Source organism: Bubalus bubalis, chromosome 18, assembly GCF_019923935.1.
Source record: "Bubalus bubalis isolate 160015118507 breed Murrah chromosome 18, NDDB_SH_1, whole genome shotgun sequence".
Classification (NCBI taxonomy): Eukaryota; Metazoa; Chordata; class Mammalia; order Artiodactyla; family Bovidae; genus Bubalus; species Bubalus bubalis.
In genome coordinates this window covers 52,287,844-52,298,014 of record NC_059174.1, presented here as the reverse complement: position 1 = coordinate 52,298,014, position 10,171 = coordinate 52,287,844, and the positions used below count along the sequence as shown (strand labels likewise).

Genomic DNA, 10,171 nt, shown 5'->3' with positions numbered 1-10,171 from the left:
CTTTTTCCCATCATGGCAACGACTTAAGAGGCAGGCTTGCCTTTTCTCCGCTCTCCTCCCCGGCCTGCCTGCTGGACACAGGGTCTCCTGAGGACCCAGGGATGGCAGAGCCACCAGAGGACAGGGTCCTGGCTTCCAAGGGTCACTTCATGGGAACAGCTGTCTGCCACCCGGAATGCCCACGTGCACGAAAATAAACATCTCCCACGTTAGGGAATTGAGAACTTTTAAGATTTGGTACAACGTCAAGCTGTTGTGAAGGACTCGTGTGTTCACAACAAGCTTGGGTGATGCTTGGATGGCTGAAGACAAAGGAAAGAAATACTTGGCCAGGGACTTCCCTGGTGGTCCAGTGGTCAGGGCTCTGAGGCTCACTGCTGAGGGCCAAGGTTTGATCTCTGGTCAAGGAACTAAGATCCCTTAAGCTGAGACACACTCCTTAAAATGAAAAACAAAAAACAAAAAAGCCCTTGGCCAAAGGGATCTCTACCTCCAAGATCCAAGACTCCTAAAGTCAGAAAATCAGGAGCACTGCAGAACTGGTCTACTAGTCTCCTGGGGCTGCTGTAACTAAATCCTACAAACTGAGTAGCTCAGAACAGCAGAGATTTCCTTACAGTTCCAGAATCAGAAGTCCAAAATCAAGGAGTTGTCAGGCCATGCCCCCTCAGAAACCTGGAAAGGGAGCCCTTCCTCGCCTCTTCGAGCTTCTGGCGTCCTTGGTTTGTGGTTGCGTCACCAGCCCTCCATCCTCACAAGGCCTTCGGTGTCCTTACATCTTCCCTGTGAGCACGCCTGTCCGTGTCTCCAAATTCCCCCTTTTCGTACTGGATCAGGGCCCATCCTACCACCTCATTTTAACTTGAATACCTTGATAAAGACCCTGTTTCCAAAGTCCCATCCGAGGTCTGGGGGAGGGTCACAATTCAACCCTGAATGAATTTGGAAAGGCTTAATTCCTTACCACAAGCTGAAGAGAAGGGCAGGGACAAGGCTGGGCACCCCAGCCTTCCCAGGCACCCCACGAGGCAGAGGCTCCTACCCCACGTGCCCCCCTCGGCCCAGTCTGTTAACCACCTGGCCTGGAGGTGGAGGCAGACAGCAAAGGGATGGATAAGCACCCAACACTGATGTAAGGACCAAAAGCCCCCACCGGGGTTGACTCCTGGGCAATGGCTAAATTTCACCAAAAACCTACTGAGATTTTTAGGGGGCTGTACTGACAATACCCCAACTTGGCAAAGGACTGTGGTTTCTCAGCACTTTGAAAGAAACTTCGCACTCCTGGGTCTCCCCAGGAAGCGGGGGCTGGAGGCAGGGCAGCCTGGAGGGGCTCGTCCCCCACCTGGTCACAGCTGTACCAGAGGATGACGCTGCCCACAGCCCGGCACCTGGACACTGTCGGTGTCTCCCTGGCTGCCAGCGGGGCGGGTGCCACGGGCTGGCGACCAGTGTACATGGCTTCCCCCAGCCCTTTGCCCAAATGAGAGGGAGTCCCAGCTGTGGCCGCCCTAAGGACAGTTAGGACACCGTAGTGGTTGGTGACTCAAGGTGTTCATCCCAGTCGCTCAGGCAACTGGGGCAGAAGACCCCCCAGTTTGCATACGAATGGAAGGGGCTCCTGGTCATCAATGCTGTGACTCTCGTCTTCTCACCGCACCTCTTCCTGACCCGAGCCGGCCTCCCACGCAGCAAAGGAGCAGGTGGCGAAGGCCTTCCCCTGAAGTGGTTCTCACCTTTTCTGAAAGGTGAGACTCAGATTTCCCAGAAATAAGTGCCCGACAGCCCTCCAGCCGCACGTCGGTGCCTGTGGGCAGTGACCAGGCAACCGCCGGGCTCCGGGGGCGGGCATCCTCCTCCCGGGATGTCTGGGGCTGACAGGGCTGGGCTGTCCACTCTCCTTGGACCACTTCCTTGGCGGCTCAGGCAGTAAAGAACCTGCCTGCAATGCCAGAGACCCAGATTCAATCCCTGGGTCGGGAAGAATCCCTGGAGAAGGGAATGGCAACCCATTCGGGTATTCTTGCCTGATAAGTCCCATGGACAGAGGAGCCTGTGGGGGCTACAGTCCGTGGGGGTCACAGAGTCTGCCTGGGCAGAGCAATAACCTCTGAACCGGAGCTGGACCTGAAGCTGGGAGGTATTCGGAAGGTATTTCCTCGGAAGAGAGGGGAGTGGAAGCAGGGACGAACTGGCTGTGTCAGACACAGAGGAGCCTGGGATGGCCTCCACACATCCCCGCGGATGCTCCGCAGCCGGGACCTGTGGCGCCCCTGCCCTCCCCTCGCTCTGCCCAGAGCCCCCACAGTGGAGACCCAGGATCAGCGCAAGCAGAGAGCAGGCAAATGGGGAACCCAGCTCTGGTTTATTAGAAAAGGTGTGAACAGAGTTGCACCGACAGGAGCAGCCCCTCCCCCGCCCTCTGCCCACCCCCCTCCACCCCCGCGCCCCCCAACCCCGGGTTGTAGTGCCTCTCAGGGCGCAGCCTCACGTGGCCCGGACAGCAGGGTCTCCAAGCCCCGGATGCTCCCCACCCCAGCTCCCTGAAAGATTTATTGCACTTAAGATAAAGAAAGCTCTGATCCTCGGCTCCCATCTCCCCCCACCCACCCCAGCCCAGGCCCTCACCCTGCCTGGGGCTGCTCCACCAAGTCCAACCACCACCACCACCACCAGCGCTCACCGCCCCTCCCAAGCCGCGCCTCCAGCCTGGCCCCGCACCTGGGGCCTTGGGGGGCCATCCCGCCACCACCTAGGACTCCTGCCCTCGATGGGGCAAGCCTGGCCAAATGGGCCCCTGGGAAGAGGTGCTGGGGCCTCGTGAGCCCGATGACTTTGGAGACTGCATCCATTTCCTCCTCCCTTCCACCCCCAGCCCAGAGTCTTCGAGTGTCGACACATAAATAGAAGTGCTTCAGTCAGGGCGAGGAGGGCCACCCCTGTAGCTCCTGCACCCCGTGTAGTGTTGCTGTGTGGGCGGGTGGGCAGGGGTCCCAGGAAGGCCCCCACCCTCTGGTGTCCCGGGCCTCGGAAGGCTGGGGGTGAGGGTGAGCAGATTCTCATGGCTCTGGCCTCAGCTCTTCGAAGACCGACGGGTAACAGGGAGCTTCGGGAGGAGAGAAAGGGGAGAGCCTGTCAGAGCTGGGGCTCAGCCCCCGGCCCCGGCCCCGGCCCCGGCCCGCACCGCACCTAAAGCGTCACAGTGTCTCCTGCCCAGATTCCTGACTGGCTTCCAGAAGCAGCTCTTCGAGCTCCTTCTCATTCTTGGAGCAGCTCAGCTCTGTGGGGGATCAGGGGAGAAAGGTGGGCAGCCTCCAATCAGCTGGGAGGGCTGGGGGCAGGAGCCCTGCCTGAGCCAGACTCATAAGGGAGCACAGGTCCGGGGGCCACTGAGACCCTCAGACTCCAGTCAGCAGCCCCACCCCCAAGGGGCTCCCAGGGACTCAAGGGAGTAAGGCGGGGACCGAGAACCCAGTCCCACTCGTCCCTGTCAAGGTCCACTTTCTTCAAGGGGAAACTGAGGCACCCCACGGGTGGATGCTCGGCCACGGTCACATGCAGCACCCAGGGGCCCTGCCAGCCACCCAGCCCCAGGGCGCCTCTCACCATGTTCCAGGCCACAGCTTCCCACCTTGGCCTCAGGCCCCGGGGGCGGCTCTGGGGTCAGTGCCAGGGCGAACTCAGGCTTCAGGCCGTTGGGCAATGGTGGCCCCACCTGGGGCGGCTCCAGCGGTGGCTGGGGCTCAGGCGGCCCAGGGTCCGGAGTGCTGGCGGCCTCAGTGGGCGTCGGGAAAGGTGAGGCGGGGGGGGAGGCTGAGGCGGGTGGGGACATGGGACCAGGAGGGGCGGGGGGCACAGGAGGCTCTGCCCTCTCGGGTGGACTCTCCACCCGGGTCACCACAAACACTTTGTGGCCCCAGCCCGGGCTGGACACAGAGATGCGCTGCTCGGCGGGGGAGGAGGGGCAGCCTGGGGGGCTCCTGTCCCCAGGGCCCAGGGAGTCCGTGGGGGGCACCAGGGTGGGGCAGGGGGCCTCAGCCCTCTCCCCATCCGCCTCGTCCCTGTCCTCCCCCTCAGAGTCTGAGTCTGAGTCTGAGTCCGGCCCGGGGCTGGGGCCCGGCGCCCCGTTTTCCCGCGCCTCGGCGGCGGGCTCCTCCCGGGGCTCGCCGTCAGGCTGGGGCTCCGTGACAGTGATCTCGGGCATGGAGGCCGACAGCTGCAGCCGCTGCTCCTTCTCCTCCCGCTCCCGCACCAGCACGAAGTTGCGCTTGCAGCCGTTCTGGATCTCGGCGAGCAGCGCCTTCTGCGTCTCGATGAAGCTCTTCACCTGCGGGCAGAGGAGCGGGCCGGGCTCGGGCTCTGGGTGGCCTGCCCGAGGCGGGTCCCTGGCCTGCCCCCCACCTGCCGGCAGGGAAGAGCCCGCTCACCGCCTCCTTCTTGGGCTCACGGTCGAGGTCCAGGCGCAGCAGGGAGTGGTTCACCTTGAGGGCCAACGACAGCGCCATGAGCCCGCCTGTCTTGATCTCGTTCTCCCGAAGGTCCAGTCTCAGGAGGCGGGGGCTCTCGGCGATGAACTCCGCCACTGCCACCGCGCCTGGGAGGGGGACCGCAGGGGCTGGCCACGGGCCCACACTCGGCTGGCCGCCCCCCGCCCCGGGCCCACCATCCCCCGTGCCCTACCCTCGCACGTGAGCTTGGTGGAGGCCAGGCCGAGGCGCAGCACGCTGCGGTTGCTGATGAGGCCGTTCTTGAGGTTCCTCACGCCCTCGTTCCCGATGGGGTTGTGGCCCAAGTTCAGCGTCTCCAGGCTATGTGTGTGCGGCTGGAGGGGTTGGCGCACAAGAGCCAGGAAAGGCCCAGGAGGCCAGTCAGGAAAGAGGCAGGCTCTCCTTGGCAGTGCCCCCAGTCTGAGCACCAGCGCCTTCCTGCTTTGGGCCGAATCCCTCAGGTACACAGAAATCTCCCAAGTGCCAGCTTCCCCGTCCACTCCCCAGCCCTCCAAGTATCCAGCCACCCCACAGCCCCAGGCCCACTCTCTGACCTCGCCAGCCTCCTGAGGGCTCTGGGCACAGGCCTGGCTGTGGGTAATTCTTAACCTGGGTCTGAGTCCTTGTACCCTGTGGGCTTGCTTTGAATACCACGTGATGAAGAGATTCAAGACTTACTGAAGACTTCCAGGAATGCTAACTTTCTATGCAAAACGCTTTCCCCTGGCACAAGGCACTGTCTTGTACTAGGCTGTGGTGCTGGGTGTGGAGAGGCAATGAAGAAAGGGCTGCCCTCCTCAGAGAAAGAGGGAGCAGGAGCCGGAGCAGAAACCAAGCAGGGCTGGCGGGAGAGGCCAGGTTCCCCAACTGGCAGGATGAGCCAGGACCGCGGAAGAGGAGGAAGAAGGGGGACGGGGGAGGTGCTGGAGGAGCCATGCTGCCCCCTCCCTCTCCAGCCAACTCACCAGCGTCATGCCCAGGAAAGCCATGCCCGTGTGCGTGAGCTGGTTGTTCCACAGCACCAGGGTCGCCAGCCCCTTCCTCTGCTCCTTAAGGCCCTCGCAGATGTAGGCCAGACCTGGGGAGGCCCGTGGGCAAGTCTTGTCCATGGTTGGGGAGTCTCCCCGGGGGACGCTGGCCCAGGAGCCACCTTCGAGTGCTCAGAAAGCCCCACCCCGGCCTGCCCAGCCCCACAGGCTCTGGCCCCACTACCTGGGACCTGGCACACACAGCTTCCCAATCCCAGGGATCATTCGTCCTCTGGGTGAGTAGATGAAGGCCTCCCCCACCTGCCTCAGATCTTCACTCAAATCTCGCCCACTCACAGGACAGTCCTGGCCAGCCTACCCTCAGCAGACAGCTCTGTCCACCATCGTGGCTTTGTTTCTCTTCATGGCATGTCTCACCATCTAACAGACATTATTAATGTATCTTGGCTGTGTCTCTCCTGAGACAGAGACCTCTGCCTCACTCACAGGTGTGAACCAGGAGCCAACAGGCCCTGAATGTGGTACGTGCTCACTGACCATGGCGTCCAGGGCCAGATGCCCTGGAGGAAGGCGCTGGACTTGCTGCCCCATCCTGCACCTCCCTCTCCTGGAACCCTGTCGTCACTGAGGCCAAGGGACTCTGCTCGACAGTGAGCCAGGAGGAAATCCAATTCCTCCTGCTGACAAGGCCCTGTGACTAGTCCCTCTTCACTGCTCACTCAGCTTCGGGCTCACTGGGGCTCTTCCCCCCAGGTATCTAACATCTAAGCTCTTTCCCAGGCTTTCTTGGTGGTTTAAGCCATAAAACAATCTGCCTGCAATGCAGGAGATGGGGGTTTGATCCCTGGGTCAGGAAGATCCTCTGGAGAAGGACATGGCAACCCATTCTAGTATTCTTGCCTGAAGAATCCCATGGACAGAGGAGCCTAGCTAGCTATAGTCTATGGGGTCATAAAGAGTAGGACATGACTGAAGTGACTGAGCATGCACGCATAAGCTCCTTCCCACCTCAGGGTCTCTGCATTTGGTATTCTCTGCCTGGATTCTTCCCTAGGCTGTTTAAATGGCTGGCTCCAGCCCAGCCTCCTCATCACCACCCAGAGGTCCCTGCCTGCACACCTTGAACAGCTTCTGGTTGATCCTTTATCCCATTATCAACGATCTGGTCAATACTGCACCTCACCCTGAAGAAACAGTTGAACTGTTCCCTCCTCCCTCATCCCGAGTCAGGGCCAGACCCCGGGGCTCCCACAGCCTGGCCCCATCTGCACCATCACCATGAAGGGAGGGCTGGGACTGTCCTGGCCACCCCTGTGTCAGCAGCACGATGAGCAACTGGCTGGCCGCGCGGTGGGTGCTGGGAGACTGGAGCAGGGGTCAGGTAGGGACCACATACCCACCTGAGTCCAGCACGTGGTTGTTGCGGAGGTCCAGGATCTGCAGGGAGCAGTTGAACTTGAGCAGGTTGCCGAGCTGGGCTGAGTCCTGCAGGCCGTTGAGCTTGTTGTCGGCGAGGTACAGCTCCCGCAGAGTCATGTTCATCTTCAGGGCCGTGGCTGGGGGAGAGGGGGAGGGGGTTGTGACCGGCCAGGCCTGGGGGACCCGGCCAACAGCCCGAGCCCAGCAGCACGCCACCCTGGGGCCTCACCAAGCAGCATGAGGGGCCGCCCCGACAGGCTGGAGCTCTCCAGATGCAGCACCGCTAGGCTGCTGCGGATGCGCAGGGCGCGCGCCACAAAGGGCGCCGAGTGGTCCAGCAGGGGTGTGTTGCGGGCGTCCAGGTACTGCAGGCAGCTTGTCTGCGAGGCAGGTGCGTGAGGGGCGGGGTCAGGCTGGCCCCGCCCTCCCCGCCCTGGGGATGCCCCCCCCCCCCACATCCCAACAGCCTCATGGGCAGCAGGGCCACATGGTTGTACAGCGGGGGACACTGGCTGGTGAAAGGAGGGCTGTGGAACCAGGCCCTATGAAGAGAGGCCACGGGCCGGAGGTGCCCACCTTGCGCATCATGTGGGCGGCAGCCTGCCAGCCCCGGGTGCCAATGTGCTTGTTGAAGGAGATGTTGAGGTGTGTAGCCGACTCGTAGTACTCGATCATGTCGAAGAGGGCTGAGGCACCCTGGGCAGAGACAGCGGGGCTCGGCCTCAGGTCGCGGCCGCCCGGGGAAGCCAGGAGGCAGGGGCTGAGGCACTAGACTCCCGAAGGCCATATGCCTCTGCTCAGGCCTGCTTCCCCATGTCTCCCCCTTGTTTAGGAAGCCCCCATCCTTGGGGTGAGTCTGTGAGACCGTTTCTCTGGGCCCCATCCAGAGTCCAACCCCACCTGCCACCCGCCCTCTGGGCGCTCTGGCCGTCTCCCTGATCTTGCTCCTCAAGAAGCCCCGCCCAGCCTCTGTCCAAGGGGGTTCCTCTTTTCTGCTATGCCCTCCCCCCAGACATCTAAGGGGCAGAGAGCCCAGGGCGTGGAGATGGGCGGTGGCGGGCCGCTCACATCTTCGTCCAGGTTCGTCTGTTCCAGATCCACGACCTTGAACTGCAGCCTCTTGAAGACCTCTTCCAGGGCCTCGCAGGTCCTGTAGTCAAGCTTCTCACCTGGGACGAGATGGAGCGCTGTGTGTGCATGCGCATCTATGGGCGCATCTCTACGCATGTGCACTCAGGTGTGGGGCGGGGCGCTGGGTGGAAACACGGGCTTCTGGCCAACCCAGGGAGGAAAGACCCCTGCGCCTCCGCACGGCTCGAGGCACCTGTCTCACCTCCGGGGACGCCCACACCTCTCTCTGGCCCAGCTCTGCCTGCCCTCGGCCACCTCCAGGGAGGCCCCAGCTTTGGCCACCACCCAAGGGTCCCCGGCCCCTTCCAGACACACACCTTTCAGATCCAGACAGTCGATGCGGTGTCCGAGGTCCGTGAACTCCTGGGAAAGCAGAGCGGATGGTGGTCAAGGCAGGAAGCCCTTGACCAGGCTGTGAGGCTGTCTGTCCCTAACAGTGGGGCAGCCAGGGCTCTGAAACAAGCAGTCCTGGAACATTCTGGAATGACCCGTCCAGAGGGAAGGCGCTGAGGCAGTGCTTTACTAACACGACCAGGGTGGACGGGCGACAGGGAAGGCAGCTGCGAGTGACAACTAGGGGCGCGCAGGCCAGAGGCACAGCAAGGCCGTGTGTGTGTGTGTGTGTGTGTGAGTCACTCAGTCGTGTCCAACTCTTCGTGACCCCATAGACTGCAGCCTGCCAGGCTCCTCTGTCCATGGAGATTCTCCAGGAAAGAATACTCCAGTGGGTTGCCATTCCCTTCTCCAGGGGATCTTCCAGACCCAGGGATCGAACCTGAGTCTCCCACACTGCAGGTAGATTCCTTATGGGCTGAACCACCAGAGAAGCCCCACAGCAAGGCCTTGCTACTGCTAAGGTGCTTCAGTCGTGTCCGACTCTGTGCAGCCCCAGAGACGGCAGCCCACCAGGCTCCCCTGTCCCTGGGATTCTCCAGGCAAGAACACTGGAGTGGGCTGCCATTTCCTTCTCCAATGCATGAAAGTGAAAAGTGGAAGTGAAGTTGCCCAGTCGTGTCCGACTCCTAGCGACCCCATGGACTGGCCTTAGTCATACAAAAAACAGAACCTGCCCACGTGTCTACACACCTCTGGACAGTGACTCCTCCATTTATAAAAAGCACAGAAAGCCTAGAGGGCAAAAACCCCAAGCTGCCACCAGGGGGCACTCCTGGGAATGGGACTTGGGCAAGAATTGAGAAACGGCTTGCTTTTCGTATCTGCAGTATTTGAACTTTTTAAAAGAAAAAATATACATTATTTTTGTCATTCACACTTCTAACTTTCATATACATGGCTTTTCCCCTGAGGAAGAGAACTTATTTGGGGAGCGGATGATTCTTGACGAATAAGTTCCTACTTTATATAATTCTGTACTGTTTAAATATTCATGAAGAGCCTGACTGGTTTTACCACTTAAAAGAGGATTTTCAAAGACATATTTACACTAGTCCTTGGCTGGCCGGCTAGGCTGGGGAGGGGGAGTGTTTTGTGTGCCCTCTCTTGCTTGGGGCAGACACCACGGGCCCAGAGGTGCTGGAGGGCACAGGGAGGGCAGCTTCACCCCAGGGACCACCCCCACCCCCAGTCACCTGGCATACCTGGAGCTGCCTGAGGAGTTTGGGTATCTGTCTGCAGTTCAGCTTCTGGCAAGCCTGCTTGTAGGCGCCAATAATCTCGTCCACGGTCACATTCTGGGCTGCAGGCAAAGACCCAGGCAGGTGACTCTCCACACCCTGGGCCTCACTCACCCATTCCTACCACTGGCCTCTGCCACCCCTCCTCTCTCAACCTCCTTCCAACAACCCACTGAGTTCAGTCCTGCTGTTGAGGCCCCTTGCTGTGACTGCTACTCTGGGGACATGTCTCCCGGCACCCCCAAACCAAGTTACCCCATCCTCCCACACCTCCCCAGAGCTCCTCAAACACCTTCACATAAACGTCATACAACTAATACCACGCCATTTTGCTACCCGTCAGCTACTTCCTCCACTACACTGGGAGCCCCTTCAGGCAGGACTGGGGCTCTCTTGGTCACCCCCAGGGTCCCCAACACCACCCAGCACAGGGCCAGACCCAGAGCAGATGTCTGATTTGTGGTTTCCTTTGAATGAGAGAATGAGGCCACACTCCGACCTTATGAGGATG

The 10,171-nt window shown here is 60.8% G+C and overlaps 1 protein-coding gene across 2 annotated transcripts in view; it reads right to left on the bottom strand.

The window, feature by feature from the left end:
* Positions 1–2,198: 2,198 nt before the first annotated feature.
* PPP1R37 (protein phosphatase 1 regulatory subunit 37) overlaps positions 2,199–10,171 on the bottom strand; it is a 36,913-nt gene continuing 28,940 nt past the window's right edge. The window contains exons 2-13 of one of the 2 annotated variants that reach the window (XM_025269287.3): positions 9,625–9,722; positions 8,344–8,389; positions 7,964–8,064; positions 7,472–7,591; positions 7,125–7,275; positions 6,877–7,032; positions 5,453–5,565; positions 4,681–4,822; positions 4,428–4,594; positions 3,607–4,327; positions 3,190–3,280; positions 2,199–3,106 (exon numbers count right to left, since the gene is read on the bottom strand). In XM_025269287.3, the coding sequence (XP_025125072.3) occupies positions 3,198–3,280; positions 3,607–4,327; positions 4,428–4,594; positions 4,681–4,822; positions 5,453–5,565; positions 6,877–7,032; positions 7,125–7,275; positions 7,472–7,591; positions 7,964–8,064; positions 8,344–8,389; positions 9,625–9,722 (1,898 nt within the window). In that variant the 3' untranslated portion in view covers positions 2,199–3,106; positions 3,190–3,197. The remainder of the gene's footprint in view (positions 3,107–3,189; positions 3,281–3,606; positions 4,328–4,427; positions 4,595–4,680; positions 4,823–5,452; positions 5,566–6,876; positions 7,033–7,124; positions 7,276–7,471; positions 7,592–7,963; positions 8,065–8,343; positions 8,390–9,624; positions 9,723–10,171) is intronic. The other variant, XM_025269288.3, reaches the window with a different exon arrangement.